This window comes from Sorex fumeus, unplaced genomic scaffold (genome assembly GCF_029834395.1).
Source record: "Sorex fumeus unplaced genomic scaffold, SorFum_2.1 ptg000165l, whole genome shotgun sequence".
NCBI classification, from domain to species: Eukaryota; Metazoa; Chordata; class Mammalia; order Eulipotyphla; family Soricidae; genus Sorex; species Sorex fumeus.
Window position 1 is genome coordinate 2,807,937 of NW_026606222.1, and position 25,882 is coordinate 2,833,818.

Sequence of the window (25,882 nt, forward strand, 5' to 3'; positions counted from 1 at the left end):
TATCGCTCCAGCCCCCTTGTCTTTTTGTTTCTGAATCAACTTTTGACTCTGGATCGCGCTGAAATTCACGGCAGAGAGCACACCGTTCAGTGCCCACGTGCCCGGCCCTCCTTGTCAGCAGCATGCACCGCATCTAGGGGGACCCCTAGGCTCCCAGAGCTGGTTGCCGCTGACCCCACTTTCTGGCTGGCACCCCTCTGCCCTGACGGCCTTGCTTGAAAGAGTGAGTCCCCCGGCAAGAATTCCCTGGGAGCTTTCAAGAGAACAAGAATGCCGAGGGTGAGGGCGTCTCTAGGTTCTAAGCAGTCACTCTGATGCGTCCAAGGGAACCCGCCTGCCCCCCACATTCTACTGCAGCGCCATGCAGGCAGGGCGGACATGGCGGGGAGCCACAGACTGGGACGAGAAGGTGACCTGGTTCCTGGGGGCCCGGCACAGACCCTCCTGGCCACCCGTCCTGAGTAGCTTCCGATGGTTAACTCGCAGAGACGGGCAGAATTCAGACTCAGCCCGAGACCCTCGCGTCTCGCTCTGCCTTTCAGTGGGCTCAGCGCCCTCGGAAGCAGGGGTAGGGGGAGCGCTTCCCCGTGGAGGGTCAGCTGTGAGTTGGGGCGGCCGCGAGGCTCCGCTTCCACCTCCTAGAGACGGAGCGGCCTTCAGCGTGGCCCTCCAAGTGTCCTGTCCTTGGTGCTCACGGGACCCTCCGTGGGACCAGGCCGGTCTGGGCTACAAGGCTTGGGGGTGGCAGTTGGTTCCTGCCTTTTGGGAGATGGCTTGGAAAGTTTGTGTGAAGTGTCAGGGCCAACAGACTGGAATTTTGCTCAGCCCCTGACTCTGGGAGTGATTGATGCAGTGGTTCTGCGCTATGACATCACAAACAGAAATGGGGAGAGGCGCTGGGTGAGGGCTCAGACACCCCCGTTTATTTAGCCTTGTGCCTCGCCGGTCGCCTGCGCGTCTCTAACGTTTTGCTCTCCCAAAGATGCCACTTTACAGGCGTCGCAAAACGAGGCTGTGGGAGCCGACGGTGCGGTTGCTGTCGGTGGTTTACCCCTTGTAGGCCCTGGACATGGCTGCGTCCGACCGAGGGCCCGGTGTCCTCTGTTTGGGCTGGCCGTCAGCCTCCACACATCCAACATGGTCTTGACTTCTTGTCGGCTTGTTAAGACACTGCACCTATCCGCTGATGTTGGCTAAGCCACTTCCCGTCTTAACAATTTGAGATAGTTTCGTGATTAGAAATTCCCGTTGCAGCTCCTAAAGCTAGGTAGTTGACTTGCCTGGGAGAAGCTCCAGCGAGGAGAGGCTCTTGCTGGAGAAAAATAAATGCCGGCACCCGCCTTTAACCGCAACGAAGGTGATGTTCGGCCTTGCTGGGAGCCCGGCGCTACAGGCTCCGTTGGTTGGTGCTTTCATCTGTCGTGCCGGCAGCCACAGAGCCTTCATTAAACGGTGACTCCTGGCCGGTTCCACTCATCCATGAGTTGGCTGTTCGGTGCCCCGACGCAGAGCTGCCAGCATCTTTCTGGCCAGCCCCGGGTCATGGGGAAGCAATCCCAGCGTGGCACAGAGCAGCATGGCCTGTCCCGCTCGCAGGGACTCCTTGGCCAGTGCTCCGTTCTGGTCCCTGGACCTATCACACGAGCTCTGTGCTGCGCTGTGCCAGAGAACTGAAAGAAAAGCCCCAGGCAGACATGGGGGGAGGTCTGCGGTGACCCAGCCGCACTCTGGTCAGAAGTCACTGGGGGCTGTTGCTTGGGGTATCTCCTGGGACCTCCTTGTGCTTCCGATAGAGCAGGGGGAAAAAGGCCCTTGCCGCTGTCCCAGCTTCTCTGAGGGACCCTCTAAGAAAGGCACGTGCGTGAGCTTTGAAAGGCCATGGAACACCGCCGTTGGTTGGGGGTGCTTGATTAAGGGGTGAGTTCTACTCAATAAAGGCATTTGAGCGTATCAAGATTGAAAATGACCCGAGGCTTGGTGGGGTCTCTGGGTTTGTGAGGGGCTGAGCTAGAAGCGCCTTGGGGTGGGCGAGCTGTGCCCTACCCGGCATACTCCAGCGGGGAAGGCGCTCTCCAAGGTGCTGAAGCGACCCCACGGCCGGCCGGCCGGCCACGGCGGAGAGGCGCACAGCCGGCCAGGCCCACATCTCTGGCGCTGCTCTCAAAGCCGTGCGGGTCCTGCTCGGGGTTGAAATTCCTCCTCTTGAGCGTCCGCGTGCCAGGGCGGTCTGGCCCCCACGCTGGGCACAGGGAGCCTTCGGCCGGGAGGAGGAGAGTTGGAGTGCCAGGCGTTTGGAGGCACTTTTTCATCAGGAAGTAATGTTGGCGTGTGGGCCTCCCACGGCTCCTGAAAGCGGTGGCGGGGGGGGGGGGGCGGTTCTTTTACCGGGTTCCTCTGCAGACCGTAGGTCCCAGCTCCCGGGCACCCTCTTCGTCGCCCCCCCCCCCCCCCCATGCTTCTCCCACACCACAGGAAACCCACACCGAGGCACGGGTGGCCCAGTGACCCTGTTTCAAGGCATTTGCAGGTGTCCATCTGAAAAGTTCTGTCTGTTGCGAATATACTTAGTCGAGTCCTTTTCCTCGAGGTGTTCTCTAGGGCTGGGGAGGGGGGCGCGGGAGCCCCGTGTTGTCCTGCGTGCAGCTGTGGGGACCACGTCCTGGTTCTGATCCACGACACCACACACGGTCCCCTGCGCACCGCCAGATGGCCCCCGTAACCAAGACAAGGAACGGATTTTCTCTGGGATTGAGGGGAAATCTTAAAATATATGTATTTCTTTATAGGGATACATTTATATGTAGAAACATTTAATTTTTATTATTTTTATAGAATACGAATTTATAAAATAACATTTTAAGATCATGTCATCTGTAAAATATATTTTATATGTTTTCTAAGCTATCGGAGCGATAGCACAGCGGGTAGGGCGTTCGCCTTACAAGTGGCCAACATGGCCGACCCGAGTTCGATTCCTCCGCCCCTCTTGGAGAGCCTGGCAAGCTACCGAGAGTATTCGATATGCCAGACACAGTAACAACAAAGTCTCCAATGGAGACGTTACTGGGCCCGCTCGAGCAAATCGATGATCAACGGGAGGGCCTTTACTTTCGAGTTCGATTCCTCCGCCCCTCTCGGAGAGCCCGGCAAGCTACCGAGAGTATCTCGCCCGCACGGCAGAGCCTGGCAAGCTCCCCATGACGTATTCGATATGCCAGACACAGTAACAACAAAGTCTCCAATGGAGACGTTACTGGGCCCGCTCGAGCAAATCGACGATCAACGGGAGGGCCTTTACCTTTACCTTTATATGTTTTCTATATCTAATGGAGCAAATTCAGATCTCATTTAGCCCTTTGGGACCACACCCAGGGCCTCAACTGCCCTGACATATTCTAGCCTTCCCTGTAACATTTAAAACCAGGTTCATGGTTAGTCACGTCTTTCAAAATTTTTTAGTGAAACACTGTGAGCTAGTTACACACTTACAAACTTTCGTGATTATGTTTCAGTCATACAATGATCCAGCGCCCATCCCTCCACCAGTACCCTTCTCCACCACCAATGTTCCCAGGGTCCTTCCTGCCACCCCCACCCCGCCTCTGTGGCAGGCACATTCTGTTTCTCTCTCTCTCTCTCTCTCTCCCTCCCTCCCTCCCTCCCTCCTTTTGGGTGTTACCGTTTGCAATACAGATATTAAGTGGCCAGCATGTTTGGTCTGTCGTCTAATTTCAGCACGCGTCTCCCGTCCCGAGCGAGCCCTTCAAGTATCATTTACTTGGGGGTCCCTTCTCTGTCCCAGCTGCCTTTTCCCCCAGCATGCGGGGCCGGCCTCCCAGCCGTGGAGCGGTCCTCCTGGCCCTTTTCTCTGCTATCCTTGGGTGTTAGTCTCCCGTCCTGTTCCTTGACATTCCATAGGCGAGTGCAGTCGTTCTGTGCCCGTCCCTCTCTGATGAGTCACGTATTAAGTTTCCACAAACGAGTGCAGTCATTCTATGTCTGTCCCTCTCTCTCTCTGATGAGTCACATATTAAGTGAGTGTTGGGGGGGGGGGGGACGACGGACGCCGTGTCTCTCCCTCAGCACGAGGCCCGTTAAAGCGCAGCGTCTCTTGTCTTCCCCGCAGCTGGAGACACGGATGACCCACCCAGAATCACTCAGAACCCCATCATCAATGGGAATGTGGCCATGAGCGATGGGCACAACAACACCGAGGAGGAGATGGAGGACGGTGAGTGTGGGCGCGGGGTGGGCGCCGCCGCGCAGCGGAGCTAGTGTCGAGGAGGTTGGAGCGTGGCCAGCACGCTTGCCCACGCCGTCCACGGTGAGTAGCGGCCTGCCGGCTCCCGCAGGAAGGGGGCATGCGCCGTGGCCTGCCCCTGCCCTGCCCTGCCCTGCCCTGCCGCCGGGCGTCTTCAGGACAAGCGCGTCTCGCTCTCCTTGGTGGCGGCTGGGCAGCGTTCGAGCGCGCTGCCCTTGGCCTCTCAGGCCCTGGGTAGATGGCCGCGTGTGGCAGCTCGTCCGTCAACGCTCGCGGTCGGTCTGTGTGTGCCTGGGTCCGCGCCTGGGCCTCCCCTCTCTTCCCCGCGTGTGGTCGGCTCTGGAGAGTGCCTGCGCAGAGCCGGGCCTGGGTGTGGGCCGTGTGCCAGGCAGGGACTCCTGGAACTGTGTCTTCTCCGGAGTGGCTGAGGTGGCACGGCCGCCGCCCCTGGCGTGTGATGTGAAACCGTGTTCAGGCCACGGCCTGTCCTCATGAGGGTCGTGTCCTTCCCAGGGGAGTAACGGGGCAGTGGGCAGGAACCACCAGCCTCCGGAGTAACTCCGTGCTGCTCAGACCTCCTGCCCCGAGTCCCGCCTCTGAGAAGCTGCAGACCTAGGTGAGCATTGGCTCGCGTGCGGCTTCCCCTGGCAGCGGGCTGAGGCATTCCCTGAGGCAGGCAAAGAGGTGCGGCCTGAGCCCCACAGCCCTGTAGGCCCAGGGCCACTGCAGTGGCGTGGGTGCGGGCTCTGCCTGTCGGGCGCCGGGGTTTCTTGTCACCACCCGTGATGCTCCCGGGGCCAGGGGCGGCCAGGGTGTCCTTGGGAAAGCCAGAGCTGGCGGACTGCAGGGCCAGGCAGCTCCCTCACTGTGGGCCTGAGCCCGCCTCAGTACCCCGAGATGCAGGACTTGCGCATCTGACTCTTCACACTGCTTGCCTTCAGAGCGCTGATGTCAGCCCAGCAGAGCTGGAGGGAAGGGCCTGCCTGGTGCAGGAAGGGGGCCCAGGAGGCCCGTGAAGGCAGGTCAGCAGCCATGGGCCCAGGAGGTGGATGAGCTGCATCTTGGCTAGGTGGAGGGCTCAGACTCCAAGGATGATACAGGCCTAGGGCTTGAGAAGAGTCCAGGGAACCTCTTTCAGTTTCATTCCGTGTGTACGTGTGTGTGTGTGTGTGTGTGTGTTTGGGGTGCTTGGGGGATCGTTTGGGGCGACCTGGATTGGGCCTAGGTTTGCCACCTGAAATGCGAGCTCCCTCCCCCACTTGATGGCTCTAGCCCCCAGGGAGACCTTTTCTGATGGAGACCCACGTCTTTCTCTGCTTGGTGCCCCGCATTCAGCGCCGCTGCTGTGCCCACCGTGTGGGGACAGTGGGGCGGGCACTCCCCGCTGTGAGCGCAGCCCTGCCGTGGCGCACTTGATCCCTGAGTCCCACGTTTCCTCCCAGTGAAGAAGTCTTGGCAGAAACAGGCCAGGCTCCGCTGCCCGCTCCCTGGGCGTTGCAGGGAGACGCCTCCTCCTGAGAGAGGCAGGGTGGGCTTCATCCCCAGGAAATCTCAGGCTGGGCCTCTGAGCTGGTTTGAGAAGCCCACTCTGTTCTTTGTGTGTGTGTGTACGTGATCCAAGCCCAGTGGGCATCTTTGTGCCAGCTCTCAGAGCCCTGACTCCCCGGGCTTGTAGATCTGCTTAGTGTGAATTCAGGGATCAGCTAACATGTCTGCAAGAGGGTGTTTGGAAAAGCGCTTTTTTTTTTTTTTTTTTTTTTTTGGTTTGAGGTCCATGTCCGGCAATGCTCTGGCCTTACTCCTGGCTCTGCACTCAGGAATCACTCCTGGCAGAGCTTGGGGTCCATATGGGATGCCAGGGATCGAGCCCCGGTTGGCCGAGGGCAAGACAAGTGCCCTGCCCACTGTGTGCTCTCTCTGGCCCAGAAAAACGTTTCATTCTACAGGGTCATGGCCAAGTCCCACGAGCAATCAGTGGTACCTGAAAATGAGGTGGGCGGGGGAGTGCGGGGCCCAGGACGGTTCCCTGTGACGGCCCGTGTCATTCCGTGGGTCTGTGTAATTGAGGTCCGGGGAGTATGCTGTTAAACTCTAGGATGGCATCTTACAGACTAGCGTGCTGGTCACTGTGCTTGCCCCTGGGGGTGAGGTGTTTGCAGGGTGGGTGGGTCCCCCTTTCCCACCTTGTAGCACCTTGCAGACCATGTGTCTGACTGGCATTTGGCCATGTGGGCAGTCGCATCCTCACAGTGGAAGAGGTGGGGGTGACCACACCTCTTTCTCCTGGGCCAGTGGACACCTGCCCTTCAGCACCTATGGAGACGCATAGCCTGGCCATTGGGTCTCCTGGGCATGTCTGCCGCTGGAGTTTCGAGGAGCCTCCACCCCCAAAAAAGAGGAAGCCCGTTGTCCCCGTCTGTGGCGGGGCTGGGATGGGAAGCAAGAGGCCCATAAAGCAGAGGACACAGCCCCAGGAGTGTAGCGGAGTGGAGACAGGTCGGGGTGGGGCTCAGCGCCCACCTGCCTCTGCATCCCAGAGCCCCAGGGTTATAGGGATCGATCGTGTTAGGGCGCACCAAGTCCCGGCCCATGGAGGGCCAGGGTCAGTCAGAACTGCAAGATAAGCGAGTCCTAGTCTGCCCCCCCTGCAGCCCCCCTGACCATCACTCTTCACATCCTGGGATTCGCATCTCCATTCTGGTCCTTGGGCGCCTGGAGGCCGCCCCCGGTTCCTTCTCCCAGTGGGTAACTCGGGAAGGGTGGGTGAGAAGAGGAGAGGCTGGGGTGGGTGGGGGGTCGTCCTCCCTCTGGTTGGTTGGCCTTTGGGAAGGCAGGACGCATCCCTGGGGGACGTTGAGCAGCCGTCGACCTCCTGTGACCCTCGGGCCCGGAAGCCGCCACCCGCCCCGCGCGCCCGGCCGTGCTCGACTCGGGACTGACCCGCCTGTTCTCTTGCAGACACGAGTTGGCGCTCCGAGGCCACCTTCCAGTTCACTGTCGAGCGCTTCAGCAGACTGAGTGAGTCGGTCCTTAGCCCTCCGTGTTTTGTGCGAAATCTGCCATGGAAGATTATGGTGATGCCACGCTTTTATCCAGACAGACCACACCAAAAAAGCGTAGGATTCTTTCTCCAGTGCAATGCTGAATCTGATTCCACGTAAGACGGTTTAAATGATGCCATTACAAACCCACAGATAGTTATGATACGTTACTGGAAACCAAATCTGCTCGACCTCCTTTTGAATTTTTGGGTAAATTTTCTAGCTGTCTCCGTGTAGTTCTTGGTCTTAGGTTAAAATCGATTTGCCTGTCTAAACTCACGGGTAGGTATTTCTACATCCGGGTGAGGAAAGTTGGCCGCTGCTGTCTTGGCACCTGCCGGCCCGCGGGCCCCCGCTGGCTGGCTGTGGGGGCCTCTAGCCTCGCGGCCTCCTGGGTTCTCGTGGGGGAGAAAGAAAGTGTTCCTATGATTGCTGCAGGATTGCCACGAACTAGAACATGCCTTAAGGTTGGGGAGTATCTGGGTGGGTCCTCGTCCCAGAGGTCTCACACCCCAGACTCTGGTCCCAGGGTCGCTGATGCCACGAGCGGGTCTGCGGAGGCTGTCGGGGAGCCTTTTGCTCCCCACTGGGGTCCCCAGAAAGCCGTCAGCAGGCAGACCCCGTCCTTCCCACACAACCTCTCCAAGCCCTCCGCCACCGTGGGGCCTTGGGGTTTCTTTAGTCAGGGAGACAGCTGTGAGGGGAGGCCCAGGAAAGGCGGCACTTACAGCAGCTGGGGGCCTCCTGGGGGCCCCTCTGCTGTGGACAGTGCGGCCGGCGCCTCTCAAATCTAGCGGCTTCTTCACCTGCTGCTCCAAACCAGAGTGGCCAATTGCCCCTTCTCTGAATAGGGGGTGGTAAGTCAGGGGACCTCTGACTTGGGGACCTCTGCTCTAATGCTCGGATTATCCTCTTTCCTTGGGGCGGGGTGGGGTGGGTGTCACACCAGTAGTGCTCAGGGCTTATTCTTGGCGCTGTGCTCAGGTCATTCGCGGCGGGCACAGGGGAGTCAAACGAGGCCCCTTACCCCTTTTCACTCTCTCGGAGCCTTTTTTTTTTTTTCTCTTTTTGAGTCACACCCGGCGACGCACAGGCTCATGTGCTCAGGAATTACTCCTGGCGGTGCCTGGGGGACCATATGGGACGCTGGGAATCGAACCCGGGTCGGCCACCTGCAAGGCAAACGCCCTCCCCACTGTGCTGTCCTCCAGCCCTTCCCTTGGAACCTTTTTCTTTTTCTTAGCTTTTTGTTAATACGAGCGTGGAGCACCAGTCCATCCCCGACCAAAAAACTTGGATGTCTCAAAATAGTTCCGAACTTCAGGAAGCTTTTTTTTTAATTTCTTTCCCCCTTCCCCCCCTTTTGGGTCATATCCAGCGATGCACAGGGTAGTTAGTCCTGACTCTGCACTCAGGAATGACTCCTGGCAGTATTCTTGGGGGACCATGCGAGGTGCCGGGGATTGAACCCCGGTCGGCCCCGGGCAAGGCCAAAGCCCTCCTCACTGTACCATCGCTTCAGCACCATGAAGCTGATTTTGAAAACAAGTGAAAACCATTCAGGAGCTGGAAAGGCGAAATTCCTCCAGGCTCTGGGCGCCCCCGGCCGCTTTGTCCCGGGTCTCTGTACGCACGCACGCAGGCACACGCCCGCACCCCTGCCGGGAGGAGGGAGAGTGCAGGTCAGGGGGCTCTGCGCCCTGCTCCGAGACACCGGCGGCCGTGCAGGCTCCGGCTGAGGCCACGCTCTGTCCCGCAGGTCGTGGTCTTGTCATGCCCAAGCCGTGCTGAAGATCATCAATTACCGAGACGACGAGAAGTCCTTCAGCCGCCGCATCAGCCACCTGTTCTTCCACAAGGAGAATGACTGGGGCTTCTCCAACTTCATGGCCTGGAGTGTGAGTGCTGCACGGTCAGGGCGGGTGCCCACTCCGGTACTGCCCGGCCGCCGGGGCTGACGTGGCTGTTGGTTTTTATAGGAAGTGACTGATCCCGAAAAAGGGTTTATCGATGACGACAAAGTGACCTTTGAGGTCTTCGTGCAGGCGGATGCCCCCCACGGAGTCGCGTAAGTCACCCTGGCGTGGGTGCCCGCGCTGGCCGGGCCCTTGGGCATTGCCTTCGCGTCCAGCGTGGGTCACGGCGGTGGCTCTCCGGACTCTCCGCAGGTGGGATTCCAAGAAGCACACGGGCTACGTGGGGCTCAAGAACCAGGGCGCAACTTGCTACATGAACAGCCTGCTGCAGACTTTATTCTTCACCAATCAGCTGCGGAAGGTAGCGCGCCCCCTCCCCGGGGGAACGTCGGGGCTCCGGGCGCGGGACACGCGGGACGCTGTGAAGTCTGGCGCTCCCTTCCTGCGGCCTCACCCGGGGCTTGGGGCAGCGGTGCCATGGGGACTCTGCCGGGCGCTCTCCAGCAGAGAGCCCCCAGAGACGCGACCCTGAGCTTCCTCTGTCCCAAGGTCAGGGTAGAAGCCCGAGTGATGGAGCCCGGGTTCAGTGTCTTGGCAGGAGCCAGCACGGCCCCACGGGAAGTTTTGCTTGTTTGGGGGCCACACCCGGCAATGTTCAGAGCTGGCTTGCTTCTTTCTGGCTCTGGGCTCAGGGGTCACTCCCGGAAGTGCTGGGAGGACCTTCGAGGTCGGACCCGTGTCAGCTATGTTCCGGGCAAACGCCTTGCCCTCTGTGCCATCTTCCCAGCCCTCGTAAATGATTTTTTAAAGATCTTGTTCTGTTTTGTGACGAGTGGCTTCTTGGGGCGCTCTGCTCGGGGCTCACTCCTGGTGGTACTTGGGGTTTATGTCGGTGCAGGGAGTGAACCGGCTCGGCTGCTGGTTTTGTTTCTGCTTTGTTTGGGGCTAGCCTTGGTCCCAGGGCTCACTCCTGGTGGGCTCAGGGGGGGCTCTCTATGGTACTGAGGACCAACCTGGGTTGGCTACGTGCTAGGGAAATGCGTTGCTCTGGCCTGGAAAAACTTTTTTTTTTTTTTTTTTGGCTTTTTGGGTCACACCTGGCGATGCTCAGGGATTCCTCCTGGCTCTGCACTCAGGAATTACCCCTGGGGGTGCTCAGGGGACCCTATGGGATGCTGGGAATCGAACCCGGGTCGGACGCGTGCAAGGCAAACGCCCTCCCCGCTGTGCTATCACTCCAGCCCCTGGGAAAACTATTTTTATACTATCCCTACTATCTCTCTAGCCTTGCTTTTTGGTTATTGGTGGTGTTTTGGGGCCACACCTGGCTGTCTTCAGGGCCCGCTGCTGGCAGGGTGTGGGGACCACATGTGTTGCAGGGGCCTGGACCCAGGTTGGCCCTGTGCAAGGCAAGGGCCTTCCCAGCGCTCTCCCTGACCCCGTGCCTTTCTCTTGGCGCATGGGAGGGAGCGGGAGCAGGAGAGGCCGGCCCGGGCAGCGGTCTCGGCTGCCACGATGGGGGAGCAGCCTTCTCGAGGGGTCTCACGCTTCTGGACCATCTCTTGCAGGCCGTGTACATGATGCCTACGGAGGGCGACGACTCTTCTAAAAGCGTCCCCCTGGCACTACAGAGAGTGTTCTATGAGCTGCAGCACAGCGACAAGCCCGTGGGGACCAAGAAGCTCACCAAGTCATTCGGGTGCGTGTGAGACAACTGACCGCGGGTTGTCTGTACCAGGCCACTCTTGGGTGTTTTCCCTGACAACAGGATGAGTCTAGAATCGTGCTTAAGATCATTCGTATCGTGAAGCTTGGTTTTTTTATTTTATTTTATTTTATTTTTTTTTTTGGTTTGGTGTTTGGGCCGCACTCAGTGGTGCTCAGAGGTCACTGATTCTGCACTCGGGAATTATTCCTGGCGGGTATCAGGGGTCCACTTGGGACGCCGGGTCGGCCATATGCAAGGCAAGCACTTTACTGGCTGTGCTGTCTTTCCAGCCTGACACTTGACTTTTGCGGGGGGTTGCGGCTAGGGTTGTATTTTGAAGGCAGATCTGGTGGCACTCAAGGATCACCCCTGATCGTACTCGGGGGGCAGAATATGGTGCCTGGGCACCAACCCTGGTGGGCCACATGCAAGGGAAGTGCCTCTCCTCCTGTGCCATCCCTCCAACCTCAGCCCTTAGTAAGAGACAGCGTGAATGACTCTCAGTCCCTTTACCTCCAAGCATCACCTCCTTGGTGGTACAGTTTACAGAAGAAGATAAAAATAAAGCGGTGGCCAGCGAGATAGCTCAAAGGTGGGCTGGTGGTCATCCTCCACATGCCGCTGGGTATAGACAGGGAACCCCCCCTCCCCCCGCACCCCCTGTGCGGTTGATAAAGTTCACCTTTTTCTTTCTTTTTTTTTTTTCTTTTTTCTTTTTGGGTCACACCCGGCAATGCACAGGGGTTGCTCCTGGCTCTGCCCTCAGGATTCACCCCTGGCGGTGCTTGGGGGACCCTATGGGATACCGGGAATCGAACCCGGGTCGGCCACAATCAAGGCAAACGCCCCACCCGCTGTGCTATCGCTCCAGCCCTCTGTTCACCTTTTTCTTGATTTATACCTAATCCCCAAGGACCTCTCCAGATGCGAATTTGCAGATATTGACTATTTCCGTGCAATGATTTTTTTTTTCCTGTAAGTTGCTCCTCTCATTCCTCCCGTTTGAAGCTGCCGTTCCGACACGCTGTTTTCTCTTCCTAAGGTGGGAAACGTTAGATAGCTTCATGCAGCATGACGTTCAAGAGCTCTGTCGCGTGGTAAGTCGAAAGCTGTCGCCGTGCTCTCCTCACATTGAGGATCTGTAGGCTGTTAGCAAGCGAAGCCTCCGCCCTTCTGTTCGGCTCCAGAGCTAGGCCAGCAGGGAAGGAAAGGTAGCGTCTCTCTGGTTCGGAAGTCAGAATGCTAGCGAGTGACACGAAGGCGGCCTCTAGGCCACGGGGAAGCTGGCCGTCACTGGTGGGGAGTGGTGGCCGTCGCCGCAGTGGCAGTGTCGGCAGGGCGCCTCCGTAGCTCCAGACAGCGGCTCCGCTGGCCTCAGGGAGCCCCTCTGCGGGCGACTGTCCCCCAGACCATCTCTCAGCCCCTCCCAGCTGCAGTTGTGAGGAGAGTCGCACGCACACACACACATACACACACGCGCACACAAGGATGGTGTTCAAGGTGATTGGCTGGGCAAGGTGTGTTTTCTTTTTTGCAGCACTAGCTGGATTGAATCCAGTTCATTAAATACCCATGGACAAACCAGTCAATCCTGTTGACAGGCTCAACCTCATTAATCTCTTGGTGTGGACCAATCCGAGTTAAGTTTAGTGATCAATTTACATGCTTTTCCACAGAGGTAACATGAATATAAAAAAAAAATTGCTTCTCAAGGCACTACAGATTACTAATTCATTCCAAAGGCTGTGTAAAGGGTTAATCTCATCTGTTGCATGTAGATATTTTTGTAAATATCCGAGCGAGGAAGAAGATGTTATGTTTTTGATAATTGCATGCCAAGGGTCATAATAATTAGAGCCTAGCATTTCTCTGAGCATTAGATTTTTTTTTGGTCAAGTTTCGAATTACTCCTGTTCCGGCAAGCACGAGTTTCCTTAAGGCGCAAACTTTCTCTTTTCAGTTGCTCGATAATGTGGAGAATAAGATGAAAGGCACGTGTGTGGAAGGGACCATCCCTAAGTTATTCAGAGGCAAGATGGTGGTATGTGACGGCCAGCTGTGAGGATCGTGGGGGCGTTTGGAATGTGCCTTGGTTCCATCCGTTTGTTCTTAAGCCTTCTCCCTTTCCTTGGTTGCAGTCCTACATCCAGTGTAAAGAAGTCGACTATCGGTCCGATAGAAGAGAAGATTATTATGATATCCAACTAAGTATAAAAGGAAAGAAAAACAGTAAGTTGTGTGTCCTTGTTTTTTGGGAGGGGGGGTCACACCCGGCAGTGCACAGGGGCTTCTCCTGGCTCATGCACTCAGGAATTATTCGGGGTGGTGCTCGGAGGACCATCTGGGGTGCTGGGAATCAAACCCGGGTTGGCCACGTGCAAGGCAAACGCCCTCCCTACTGTGCTATCAGTCCAGCCCCAAGTTAGGTGTCTTTAACTAACGGCACAGCCTGATAATGACTTCCGATTCACGTTCAAGCACACGGCAGTTGTTGCAGTGGGGGACAGCCAGGAAATGGCCCAGACTCGCGGGGGTGCAGCGCCCTCTGATTGTGGGTTGTCCGTGGAGGAAGGCCTTTGGGCTTCTCTCCTCTACCAGCGTTGGCTCCGCCTTCTGCCGAGGGGCCGCCCCTGATGCTGTTGCAGTCACGGGGTCCCTCTCCTGCGTCACACCTTGCAGATGTGCTCTGCTCTCGGTTGGGAGGGGGTGGGTTTCTTGTCTAGGAGGGAGTCTGGGGGGAGGTGTTGGGGGCGTGAAAAGTCGCTGCCCAGTCCTGCCGTGTCCTTGCGCCCACTGCTGCCGTGGCCTCCCCAGCCTGTTGCTTGTCCTTGCTTTGTGCCCCCTTGTGTGTGCAGGGATCGGGGACCCATGTCCTGTGGGGTCTCCCTATTGGCTGTAATCACTTTTCCCTTTACCCTGTTGTCCCTCGTGGGTGGCTCCTGAGTCCCCGCGTCTCTTGGACCCTTCATGCCGGCTTAGAGCCCCCCCCCCCCCCCCCCCGTGGCCTTTATTTATTTATTTTTGCCTTTTGGGTCACACCCTGCAGTGCTCAGGGGTTACTCTTGGCTCTGCACTCAGGAATGACTCCTGGCAGTGCTTGGGGAGACCCTGCGGGATGCTGGGATTCGAACCCGGGTCTGCCACGTGCAAGGCAGACGCCCTCCCCGCCGTGCTATTGCTCCAGCCCCTCCCCGTGGCCTTTAAGAACTATAATTTGACACAGAAGGTTCTGGCCAGAATTCTTAAATTCTTACCTTCTGGCTTGGGTTTTTTGCTGACGGCCCTGGTCAGTATTGGAGCCCTAGGCGGCCCTTTGCAGGGGCGGGGGGGCGACCCCGCCTGTGCTACTGGGTTATGGGGTTCAGGGGTGACCGAGGTGAACCGAAGCTCCGCCCTGACGGCACCTTTCCTCTCTCCCTGCAAGTCTTCGAGTCCTTTGTGGATTACGTGGCGGTAGAACAACTAGACGGTGACAATAAATACGACGCCGGGGAACACGGCCTGCAGGTAAGCGGCTCTGCCCCTGTCCTGGCCCGTGGAGAGTCTGGCCCGGTTGCTTCACAGGCCACTGGTCCCCGCAGTGTGGCGGGGACGCGTTGCCTCCTCCTGATCGCCCCCCCGGCCTGACGCCAAGTGGCCGGGCCTAGGTCAGGGCTCCGGGACCACGTGTCAGCTTGGATGCCAAAGGGCTTTATTTTGGGGTGGTGGGTGCTGGAAGTACTTCTTCTTGGGGGTATCCCAGTTCGGGGCCGTGCATGGCAGGGGCTGTCCCTGGGCTTCTCACTGGCCCTGCAGAGGGGAAGGGCACGGGGTGGGACAGGAAGGCCTGGGAAAGGTCCCTGCTGGCGCAGTGCCGTCCCCGTCCATCCACCCGGCTCCCGTCCTCTGCCACACTCTCTCTTCCTTTTGGGGCTGGGCTGGGCACACAGCCCTGCAGGTGCTGGACGTGCCCCCCTCTCCCTGGCCTCTGCTCCAGCCCCACCGTTGGCATCGGACTAGCTGCTGTCCATGGGCGTCTGTCTCTTCCACTTGGTGCTGTCACCTGACGAGGGTCCCCTTCCCTGTCTGGCAGCCTGTACCCCTCCCACCTGCCGTCCCCACATGTCCCTTGCCTGCTCCAGACACACTCATCTTCCCCCCCCCCCCAAAAAAAAAAAAAGAAGCTCAATGTGCTTTTTTGTGTGTGTTTAGGAAGCAGAGAAGGGTGTGAAATTCCTAACGTTGCCACCAGTGTTACACCTCCAGCTGATGAGGTTCATGTACGACCCGCAGACGGATCAGAACATCAAGATCAATGACAGGTGATCGCTCGGCCGCCGCCCGCCTGGGAGCTGCTGGGGGGAGGGGATCCCCACCTTGTCAGGTTCCTGGGATTGCTCCTCCACGCCTCCCTCGCCGGGAGAAATCTGCTCGTGGCCAGAATGCCCTTGTCATCTTGAAAGTGGAATTCGGTCCCTAGGGTGTTCTGGTTCGAACTATGTTTGTGGTGCCAGGTACCAGACCAGACCTCACACATGAGCTTCACCACGGATCGTGTCCTGAGCCTTGTGTTGGTTTTAACTGAGTCTCTCTTGCTTTATTTTGTTTTGCTTTGAGGGCCCCACCCAGCAGTGCTGGGGGTTCCTCCTGCCTCTGCACTCAGGAATCCCTCCTGGCGGTGCTTGAGGGCGGGGGATGCCGCTTTATGGAATGCCCGGGATAAAACCTGCCTCGCAAGGCGAGCGCCCTCCCCGCTATGTGCCACTGTGGCCCCTTTCTGGGGTTTCATCTCCCGCCTGATTAGACCATACGAGGTGCGGGATCAGAGCCCGGGAGAGAGCACCACAAGCCCCTCCTCTCTCCACCATCCCCAGACCCCGGAAAAGGATCAGGAATGAGGGGCCAGACGGCAGAACCTGGCAAGCTACCCATGGCGTCTTCGGTTCCCAGCATCCCATAGGATCCCCTGAGCACCGCCAGGAGTAATTCCTGAGTACAGAGCCAGGAGGAACCCCTGAGCATTGCTGGGTGTGACCAACCCCCCCCCCCCCCACCCCCGCCAAAAAAAAAAAAATCCTGAATGGGCCGCCCTAGGTGGGTGATCCCAGGGTTACTGTCCACGAAGGGCTCCCCTCTGCATCGGCCCCATCTGAGGCTGTCGGCCCCCCGCCCCCATGCCTGGCTTGGACTGGGGGGTGACCAATGAGAACGCAGCCGGCCAGCCTGCGGAGAAGGCCTGGCCCCTGGGGTGACTTGTGGGGCCTGTCTCCTGGTCTTCGCTGGAATTTGTTGCCAGCATTGAAAAATCGTGGGGTTTCCCATGGAAGTGCAGAGTCAGGGCCTCTCGGAAGCATCGAGGACATCTGACTGTCCAGGGTGCACCTGGCTGGGCGGCTCTGCCACCCGCCCGTGGCACCCCACTCCCTGCCACCCCGGGCGCTCCTGGGCATGGAGTTGCAGCCAGGCACCGGTCAGATGGGGGGATTTTCCATAGAAATGGCCCGTGCCGGCCTCCCTCTTCCCAGCGTGGTTTCCCGACCCATGTTCTCAGACCACTGGGGCAGCCGCCTTGGCTGCACACGCCAGCCTGCCGCAGCTTCGTTCAGAACGAAGTGGAGGGGGCTGGAGAGAGAGCACAGCGGGTAGGGCGTTTGCCTTGCACGCGGCAGACCCAGGTTCGATTCCCAGCATCCCGTATGGCCCCCTGAGCACCGCCAGGAGTAACTCCTGAGTTCAGAGCCAGGAGTAACCCTTGTGCATCACCGGGTGTGACCCAGAAAGCAAAAAAAAAAAAAAAAAAAGAAGTGGAGGCCTCTTCCCTGAGTTCGTCAGCTGGACACTGTATTCGGGCCTCTGCCCTGCCAGGGGGCAGCGGCCGCGCTTCTGCTTCCTGTCCCAAATAAACACGCGCTACCAGGTCAGGGCTAACTGTCAAGAAGGCCCCAAGTGAAGCCTTTTATGTGTGAGTGAAACCCGCATTTCTTTAAAAATGTTTTTTAATAGGTTTGAGTTTCCAGAACAGTTACCACTCGATGAATTTTTGCAAAAAACAGATCCTAAGGACCCAGCAAACTATATTCTTCACGCAGTCCTGGTTCATAGTGGAGATAATCATGGTGGACACTATGTGGTTTATCTCAACCCCAAGGGAGATGGCAAAGTAAGTGCTTGGGCGGGGGCTGGACTGGGGGGCAGGGGGGGCTCCCCCCTCCAAGCAGCCTTGATTCCTTCCGGCCCTGGCCGGGGAGCTGCTGGGTCCTTGTTAAGTGCTTGTCTAACTTGCTTGAAGTGAGTGCTTTGCCTTCCCTGGGGTGTGCTGGCTCTGAGCATGCGAGGGGCTGGCCTGTCCTGCCGTGGGCCAGCAGGGGACGGCTGCAGGAGGCCACCCTGGGCGGGCCGGGCTGTGCTCTCCTGTGCCCGGGTCCCTGGGCCAGGACGAAAGGCCCCTGGGAGCTTGATAGCCACCCCTGACGCCGACGGAGGCAGGGTCCTTGGCCTGGCTGGTCTCGGCTGGGGTCCTGCTGGAGTGGACGCGAGTCTTGAGGAGGGCGTCTGGCCGCGCACCGTGGCTGTCGCGCTGCCTCTGCTGACGCGGCCCGGCTCTTGTCCGCAGTGGTGTAAGTTCGACGACGACGTGGTGTCCCGGTGCACGAAGGAGGAGGCCATCGAGCACAACTACGGGGGCCACGACGACGACCTGTCGGTCCGGCACTGCACCAACGCCTACATGCTGGTCTACATCAGGGAGTCCCGGCTGAGTGAGTGGCGGGGCATCGGCGGCTCGAGGCTTGGGGTGGTGCCTTCGACAGTGGCCGGGTGCGGGGGGAGAGGATATAGCGGGGAGGGGAGGGCGCTTGCCTTGCACGCGGCTGACCCGGGTGCGAGCCGTGGCACCCCCGTGTGTTCTCCTGAGCACAGAGCTGGGAGTCAGCCCTGAGCATCGCCGGGCGTGGCCAGAAACCACAGGCCCCAAAAGAAACCGTGGCTGCACTCCCAGCTCGGAGCCCGGGGGGCAGGGGGCAGGGGTGGGGTCGCAGAGCGCAGCTGAAGGCAGGGGCTCTCCCGCAGGTGAAGTCTTGCAGGCCGTCACCGACCACGACATCCCCCAGCAGTTGGTGGAACGGCTGCAGGAGGAGAAGAGGATCGAGGCCCAGAAGCGGAAGGAGCGGCAGGAAGCGCATCTCTACATGCAAGTGCAGGTCAGCCAGCGGCTGGGCGTGCGTGCGGTTGGGCGGCTGGCGGCCCCCGGGCATTGAGCAGAGTGCCCACGCAGGCAGGTTGGGGGTGCAGACCCAGTGGAGAAGCCCGGGGCCACGCGGGGAGGTGGGCTTGGGCCAGCGGGGGGGCCCTCGCTGTCCTGGGTGTTAGGAAACCCGGAGGCCCTCAGGACATCCCACCTGATCTGGTTTCAGGTATTCTCGGGTCTTTCTTTCGGTTTCTGAGGGGGGTTTCGCTGAGACTAGTCACGACTTTGGTCAGCATCTCAGGATTTAATCACGCCTTGCGGCGTGGCCCCCGGGTTTCAGCCCCTTCGGCGGCCTGTAAGCTTCTGTGTCCCCCCCCTCGTGCACTCCAGATAGTGGCAGAGGACCAGTTTTGTGGCCACCAAGGGAACGACATGTATGATGAGGAGAAGGTCAAGTACACCGTGTTCAAGGTGCTGAAAAACTCCTCCCTCACCGAGTTCGTGCAGAGCCTGTCCCAGACCATGGTGAGTGCCCTCGGCCCCTGGCGCGAGTCTCCGCCAGCTCTGGCCCGCCTCGCGGGGAGACCTGGCTTGCGATGTGTTTCTTTCAGGGGATCGTCTCAGGGCTCTGGATTTGTGTCGGTTGTGGGAGGACGGGGCGGGGGTCCCACCGGACTGCTTGGGGCTCACTCTCAGTGCTCAGGGTCCCCCCGTGATGCCAGGGGTCGAACCCAGATTGGCTGCGTGCAGGGCAGACACTGTCTGGCGGACTGTCTCTCTCTCTCTCTCTCTCTCCCCCCTCCCCGCTCCAACTCAAATGTTAAATTTTGATCTATTTTCAGGGATTTCCGCAGGATCAAATTAGATTATGGCCCATGCAAGCCAGGAGCAACGGCACCAAACGGCCAGCCATGCTGGACAATGAGGCGGACGGCAACAAGACGGTGAGTGGTGGCGCTGGCCGGGCCGCCCCCGCCCGCACTCAGCGCCACCCGGCCGTCTGAGGTGGCTGTCTCTATCTCGGACCCAGATGATTGAGCTCAGCGACAACGAGAACCCTTGGACCATCTTCCTGGAGACGGTCGACCCGGAGCTGGCCGCCAGTGGCGCGACGCTGCCCAAGTTCGATAAGGATCGTACGTGCCCCCCGTACTTCCCTGGCCGGCCCTTACACCTGGGACCCACGGAGGGCGTCCTGGTGCCCGGGCCTTCATGTCGAGGTGGGAGAGTGGGGGAGGGGGGGTGCAGAGTGAACACCTGGGCCTGGTTCTGCAGGTGGGCTGAGCTTCCCAAACAAGCTCGCGTCCTCCGCCCTGCACTGCCCCTGATGACCCTGCTGAGGTTGGGCGTGGGGCAGGCACACGGCCCTCAGCTGTCCTAACGCGTGGCTACCGCGTTTGCTGGGGGCGTTTGGCCCCTGACCCACCTGTGTCCTCACCTTGTAGATGATGTGATGTTATTTTTGAAGATGTATGATCCCAAAACCCGGAGCTTGAATTACTGTGGGCACATCTACACCCCAATATCCTGTAAAATACGTAAGTCGCCCGCGCGCTCCCCGCCTGGCCCGTGGGTGAGCGGCAGTGCGCCGCAGCCCCGGGTCTTTGCTGTCCCCCCCCCATCCCAGGTGACTTGCTGCCAGTTATGTGTGACCGAGCAGGATTCATCCAGGAGACGAGCCTTATCCTCTATGAGGTGCGCGGGCTTGGTCCTGCTCGCCTGGCTTTGGGGGGTCGTGAGCAGGGCGGAGGAGGGGGGCTCGCGTTGTGACTTGGTGGCGTTTCCCGGGGTGCGGGGCGGCACTGGGTGGGCGCCTGGTGTGGGCGGGGCCCTGACGGTGGCGCGTGTCCACAGGAAGTTAAACCGAACTTAACGGAAAGAATCCAGGACTATGACGTGTCCCTTGACAAAGCCCTTGACGAGCTCATGGATGGTGACATCATAGTGTTTCAGAAGTAGGTGCTCGACTGCCGCGCAGGGGTCCAGCCAGCCCTGCCCCCTTCACAGCACACATTCCAGGCCCAAGTGGCCGGGACGGTCTCTCCCGGAGTCCACGCCGTGGCTGTAGGGCCAGGCCCCAGGCGCTTCTTGCACGCGACCTGCACCCTGCTGTGGATCCCGGGCTGCTAAGGGCAGGCCCACCGGGGTCTGCAGGCGTTCGGGCGGGTGGTCCTGGGCCTGGCCTGGGGCTGGGCCTGCATGGCCCGATCTCGGTTGCACTGGGATCCGTACAGATGTGCCGTGCTCTCCTCCCAGGGATGACCCCGAAAATGATAACAGTGAGTTGCCCACCGCGAAGGAATATTTCCGAGACCTCTACCACCGGGTGGACGTCATCTTTTGTGACAAGACGATCCCCAACGACCCCGGCTTCGTGGTCACGCTGTCCAATAGGATGAATTATTTTCAGGTACTGGAGCCGGGCCCCTTGTCCTGCGGCCAGGAGCGACCGTTGGCCCGCTGGGGTGTCTGTGCAGTGGCCTTGGGCGCCTGCTGGCTCCTTGCCCTGCGTCTTGGGGGCGCTTAGATTTGGCTTGCTCCTGTCCTGGCCCGGTACCCACGTGTTCGGTTCTGTGCCCGCGTGGGCGTCCTGTCTGACCTCCGCTCCCTCCCCTGCTCAGGTGGCTAAGACGGTCGCACAGCGACTTAACACCGACCCGATGTTACTTCAGTTCTTCAAGTCTCAAGGGTAAGACCGGTCGGGGTGAAGGCCGCACTCCCGTCTCACACGGCTCCCACGGGGGCCCTCGGCCAGCCGCTGGCTCGCCGGCGGACCCACACGGGTTCTGCCCAGTGACCCGGCAGTGAGTGGCCGGGTGTGGGGTTCGGGGGCAGGCTCAGAAGGCTGGAGGCTGCTGGCGCTGACCTGCAGACCTCTGGTGTAGTTACAGGGATGGCCCAGGGAACCCTCTTAGGCATAATTATGAAGGTACTCTCCGGGACCTCCTACAGTTCTTCAAGCCCAGGCAACCCAAGAAACTGTACTATCAGCAGGTACCGACCCCGTCCCGTGCCCACGGGCCTCCACGGGAGGGTTAGGGCTTGTGGGGAGCATCTAAGGTGCATCTGTTCTGTTCTTCCTAGCTGAAGATGAAAATCACCGACTTTGAGAACAGGCGGAGTTTCAAGTGCATATGGTTAAACAGCCAGTTTAGGGAAGAGGTAAGTCGCTTTTAACGGTTCGCATTTCAGACGGAGCTTGTGGTGGTCCCTCTCTCCCCGGCCCCTATTATGGACAGAAGCTGTGCAGGGTGACGCTGTGTGGGGGCCTCCCCGCGCCCAGAGCTTCAAGGCGCCAGCCACTGTCGCCCCACCTGCCCCAGCTCTGGGGGCGGGGGTCAGCGAGAACCGGCTTCTCCTGCGCGGCTACCACTGGGCCAGGCCTGTGAGGGGAGGGGACTCGGCTTACCCCCTTCTGGCTGGCTCTCCTGGGGAGGCTGTCCCTGCGCGTCCCCGAGAGCGGAGTGTCTGGGGGACGCGGGCACCGCGCGCTTGTAGCCTGGCAGGGCAGCAGGGTGAGAGGGCGAAAGGCAGCGGACAAGCCCCATTAAGGCACAGCCGGCCTTCCTGGCCGGGCTCTCTCTCAGGAAATAACACTATACCCAGACAAGCACGGCTGCGTCCGCGACCTGCTGGAAGAATGCAAGAAGGCGGTGGAGCTGGGCGAGAAGGCGTCAGGGAGGCTCAGGCAGGTACCCCGGGCCCCCGGGCACCCGCGGTGGCGGTTGAGAGGTGCCCCCCAGCCCATCCTCCCCGGGGTATTCTTCACTGTCGAGAGGAGGGAGAGGAGGCCGAGTCAGGCCCCTCGTTGGGGCCCCGGACCCCCGTGTTTGGGCCTGCCTCCCTGCCAGCCCCGGCCAGTGTTGGGCAGCCCTCCTGCACTGCTGTCTGGAACATTCTCATTCACTCTGCCCTTGTCTTTCTCTCTCTGCCAGGCTGCTAGAAATCGTAAGCTACAAAATCATCGGGGTGCACCAGGAAGACGAGCTCTTAGAGTGTCTGTCCCCGGCCACGAGTCGGACGTTTCGAATAGAGGTGCCCACCGGGGGGCGGGCGGGCAGGGCACCCCCACCTCCCGGGGTCGCGCCTCTGGGCTCAAGCGCCTGGCAGTTTGTCGTCCCCGAGTTCCTCGTATCTCAGACTTTTTTGTACGGTGGAATTCACGGTTCTGAAATCCATTGGCAGGCGCGGCTCAAGGGTTTCAGGGTCGGCCACTGCTGCTGCCCCCCACCAGTGCCTGACCCACGTCTCCTCCACATCTGCTTTGAGTCTCTGTCCGGGAGGAGGGGTTCGTGGCCAGGGCCCAGGGAGGTGTCAACGAGACAGCACAGCACCCCGGGGTGAGGGTGTCTGACCCGCGGGTCCCTGCTGGCATCTGGGGGGACATGAGTCTCATGCCCGCCACCTGCTCCTGCTCAGGCCACTCAGTGAGGGGGTTGGGTGCACGTGGTCGGGTCACGTGGGAGTCCAGGAGGACCCCCCAAGTCCCCCCCACCACCCCCCACCAAACGAACGCACGTCCGCAGGAAATCCCGCTGGACCAGGTGGACATAGACAAGGAGAACGAGATGCTCATCACCGTGGCCCACTTCCACAAGGAGGTCTTTGGCACCTTCGGCGTCCCCTTCCTGCTGCGGATCCACCAGGTGAGCCCCCGGCTCGGCGGCGGGGCGGCGGGAGGCGACAGTGGCTGGGCCACCGGGCACAGCCGTCCTTTGTCGCGCAGGGCGAGCACTTCAGAGAAGTGATGAAGCGGATCCAGAACCTGCTGGACATCCAGGAGAAGGAGTTTGAGAAGGTGGGCGGCTGGGCTGGGGTGCGGGGCGGGTGGGTGGGTGGGCGGGCGCTGGCGGGTGGCTCACGGGCGCTGGCGGGTGGCTCACGGGCGCTTCCCCCCCCGTAGTTCAAGTTTGCCATCGTGATGATGGGCCGGCACCAGTACATCAACGAGGACGAGTACGAGGTCAACTTGAAGGACTTCGAGCCTCAGCCTGGTGAGGGCCACTTCCCCGCGGGGGTCGCGGGGGGCGGAGGTGGGCTGGAGAAGCGGCTTCGTGGCGCGCCCCGCCCTGCCGGCGGTCCCCGGTGGGCCACGGTCTCTGTCTCCCCCAGGTAACATGTCTCACCCCCGACCCTGGCTCGGGCTCGACCACTTCAACAAAGCCCCCAAGAGGAGTCGCTACACTTACCTTGAAAAGGCCATCAAGATCCACAACTGACCTCCGCAGGCGGCGTGGGCCAGGCCAGGGCCCGTGTGTGGGCGCGTGCCCGCACCCCCTCCTCACTAACAGCCCGGAACTGTGTGGTCCACACGCGCTCAGCCCGTGTCTTCAGCAAGAGGAACTGCTGCTGATGTCCATTTTCTTTCGTTGAGGCTGTTGAGTTTGGCTTCTCTCTCGATTGACTGCCCCTTTTGAGCAAAATGAAGGTGTTTTTATAAAGCTTGGATGCCAATGAGAGTTATTTTATGGTAACCACAGTGCAAGGCCTGGCGGGGGAGTGAGGTCAGTGGCACGCGGGTCGCCTGGGGGTGGAGGGTCGCACCCGTCAGTGGCGGCGTGAGCCACCCGGAGGGAGGCCCGCGGCCCCCGACGGGCTGGCTCCCCCTGCACCACCCTAGCGTCCCTCCCTCCGCCCCCGGCTGAGCAGCGCGCTTCTCCACTGCCTGTTCTGTCCCCACTCCGTCCTCAGTGGCGCCAGCCCGGGGGTCCATCTCAGAGAGCACTGGCGAGCCCCCCGTGGCGTGCTCGCATCCGGAGGGGCCTGCTCGCTAGTGGTTAGAAGCTGTTTACTTTGTAAAAAAGTTCAAAGGAAAAAAAAAACCCGGAGAAATGAAATTGTATATTTAATGACTGAACGCGTCCCACGGCCGCCGGGAGGAGCGGGCGGGGAGCGCGGCAGGCGCGGCTCGCCGACGCCCCGCTCCTCGCGCAGTTCCTTTCGAGCCAGCCTCGTCCGTTCCTTTGGCGCTAACGCAGCTGCGTGTCTAGTTCCGAGTGCAGTCCAGTAGAAGCCGCAGACCACACCTAGTTCTCCCCCTCCCCCCTGTTGGTTTGTTTCCGTAGCGCAGTGTGCACCAACTCTTCCTGTATATTGCCTTTTTGCTGGAAAATGTTGTATGTTGAATAAAATTTTCTATAAAAACGACACATCCGGTGAGTGACTGGAGGTTGAGGGCAGCCCCCCCCCAGGGCCTGGGTGGCCTTTGCCTTTCGTAAAACCAGGGCTTCCTGAGACGTCCTTGAACTGGTCACATCAGAGCTTTATCCCGGGTTCGATTCCCAGCATCTCATACGGTCCCCTGAGCACCACTAGGGGTAATTCTGAGCGCAGGGCCAGGAGTAACCCCTGTGCATCACCGGGTGTGACCCACCAAAAAAAAAAAAAGCTTTACAGGGAAACGGGTGTCAGGGTACCTGGTGCAGATGTCTGGGAGGGGCATGAGGGGTGCAGAAGACAGTGGGTTGTGGGGAGCCCCAAGGCGGCAGGGCCTGGATCCCCCCCCCCCCACACACACACACTCAAAGTGCCCCCTGATGAGCAGGCCGGGCCTGCCCCTTGCCAGGGGTCTGCACCAGCCAGACCCCCCCAAGACAGGAAGTCCTTCCTGGCAGCCCTTCCTCGAGCATCCAGGGCCCAGAAAATGATCAGAGGGACCTCCAGGAACCAGCAAGTTCCTGGGACCGAGCTCAAACCTGCTGTCGAGTAGCTCTGGTGGGCGTGTTAGGGAGGTGTGATGAGTGCCAGCCATTATGTCCCCCCCTGCAGTTTCTGTTCTTTTCTGCTTTGGGGGTCGCGCCCAGCAATGCTCCAAGGAATTCCTCTGTGCAAGACAAATGCCTTTCCTGCTGTACTGTTGCTCCAGTCACCCCCTCAACCCCAGACTCTAGCTTCTAACTTGATCCTACCACCTTCACCGGGTCTTCCCCTTCCCCCCCCCCAAAAAAAAAAAAACCCCTGTTATAACCACCATTTGGTCCCTTAGCGCCTTCCCTTCATGGTCCAGCAGACTGACATGCAGGCCACACATGCAGGCCAGTGTACACAAGTGGCCGTTGTGCGGTTCATGTCCTCTGCCATGCCATGCGCGAGGGGTATGGTCACACTTGGCATGTGGGTGGTGCTGGGGCTTGAACTCACGGCTTCTCACGTAGACCAGCAGCTGCTCCGCCACTGAGCCAGGCCTGGATCCAAGTGGGTCAGAGCTCGAACCCAGCCGCGTCCAAGCAAACACCCTACCTGCTGTGCTGTCTCTCCAGCCTGTTCGTTTCCGGGTAGCTGAGCCATCCTGTGGTGCTTCTCCATAGCCAGCAAAGCCCAGTGAGGTCTTCGATCCCTGTTGCAAGTGGCTGGGTTTTCTTTACGTGGCTCAGTCATCTTCTGTCACAGACAGACACCCCTCTATCGTACCTCCGTGGGGTGCTCTGCTTCCTGCTCTGGGCTGCGGATACTACTACAAAAATGGGGGGTGCCAGTGGGCTGGAGTGTTAGTCCAGCAAGAAGGGCCCCTGCTTTGCAGGCAGTCAACCTGAGTTCAAGCCCTGGTACCCCACGTGGTCCCCCAAGCACCTCCAGGAGCAGCCCCTCGAGTACAGTTGGGTGTGACCCCCAAAGCCTCGCTGTCCTGAGCCAGGAGACGGCTTCGGGGCATGGGGTGCAAGCTTAGCAGGCAGCAGCCTCAGGTTCCAGTCCTGGCCCGTGACCCCCCAGAGCACTGCATCGCATGAAGCCCCCCCCAAACCAAAAACACAAAAAACCTGTCCATCGAGAACACACAAAGTCACCGTGAAG

At 59.8% G+C, this 25,882-nt stretch overlaps 1 protein-coding gene across 1 annotated transcript in view; it reads left to right on the top strand.

Moving 5' to 3' along the window:
- The window catches only part of USP7 (ubiquitin specific peptidase 7), a 35,139-nt gene extending 10,901 nt beyond the window's left edge, over nucleotides 1–24,238 (top strand). The window contains exons 2-31 of the mRNA XM_056107420.1: nucleotides 4,127–4,231; nucleotides 7,220–7,418; nucleotides 9,062–9,200; nucleotides 9,282–9,370; nucleotides 9,471–9,579; nucleotides 10,787–10,917; nucleotides 11,969–12,023; nucleotides 12,887–12,967; nucleotides 13,065–13,155; nucleotides 14,351–14,433; nucleotides 15,118–15,227; nucleotides 16,909–17,065; nucleotides 17,519–17,663; nucleotides 17,974–18,104; nucleotides 18,482–18,616; nucleotides 18,934–19,035; nucleotides 19,122–19,227; nucleotides 19,537–19,629; nucleotides 19,719–19,786; nucleotides 19,946–20,046; nucleotides 20,348–20,501; nucleotides 20,713–20,780; nucleotides 20,977–21,085; nucleotides 21,176–21,253; nucleotides 21,679–21,779; nucleotides 22,027–22,126; nucleotides 22,618–22,737; nucleotides 22,818–22,889; nucleotides 22,995–23,085; nucleotides 23,204–24,238. Coding sequence (XP_055963395.1) covers nucleotides 4,127–4,231; nucleotides 7,220–7,418; nucleotides 9,062–9,200; nucleotides 9,282–9,370; nucleotides 9,471–9,579; nucleotides 10,787–10,917; nucleotides 11,969–12,023; nucleotides 12,887–12,967; nucleotides 13,065–13,155; nucleotides 14,351–14,433; nucleotides 15,118–15,227; nucleotides 16,909–17,065; nucleotides 17,519–17,663; nucleotides 17,974–18,104; nucleotides 18,482–18,616; nucleotides 18,934–19,035; nucleotides 19,122–19,227; nucleotides 19,537–19,629; nucleotides 19,719–19,786; nucleotides 19,946–20,046; nucleotides 20,348–20,501; nucleotides 20,713–20,780; nucleotides 20,977–21,085; nucleotides 21,176–21,253; nucleotides 21,679–21,779; nucleotides 22,027–22,126; nucleotides 22,618–22,737; nucleotides 22,818–22,889; nucleotides 22,995–23,085; nucleotides 23,204–23,310 — 3,230 coding nt within the window. The 3' untranslated portion in view covers nucleotides 23,311–24,238. The remainder of the gene's footprint in view (nucleotides 1–4,126; nucleotides 4,232–7,219; nucleotides 7,419–9,061; nucleotides 9,201–9,281; nucleotides 9,371–9,470; nucleotides 9,580–10,786; nucleotides 10,918–11,968; nucleotides 12,024–12,886; nucleotides 12,968–13,064; nucleotides 13,156–14,350; nucleotides 14,434–15,117; nucleotides 15,228–16,908; nucleotides 17,066–17,518; nucleotides 17,664–17,973; nucleotides 18,105–18,481; nucleotides 18,617–18,933; nucleotides 19,036–19,121; nucleotides 19,228–19,536; nucleotides 19,630–19,718; nucleotides 19,787–19,945; nucleotides 20,047–20,347; nucleotides 20,502–20,712; nucleotides 20,781–20,976; nucleotides 21,086–21,175; nucleotides 21,254–21,678; nucleotides 21,780–22,026; nucleotides 22,127–22,617; nucleotides 22,738–22,817; nucleotides 22,890–22,994; nucleotides 23,086–23,203) is intronic.
- Nucleotides 24,239–25,882: the final 1,644 nt, after the last annotated feature.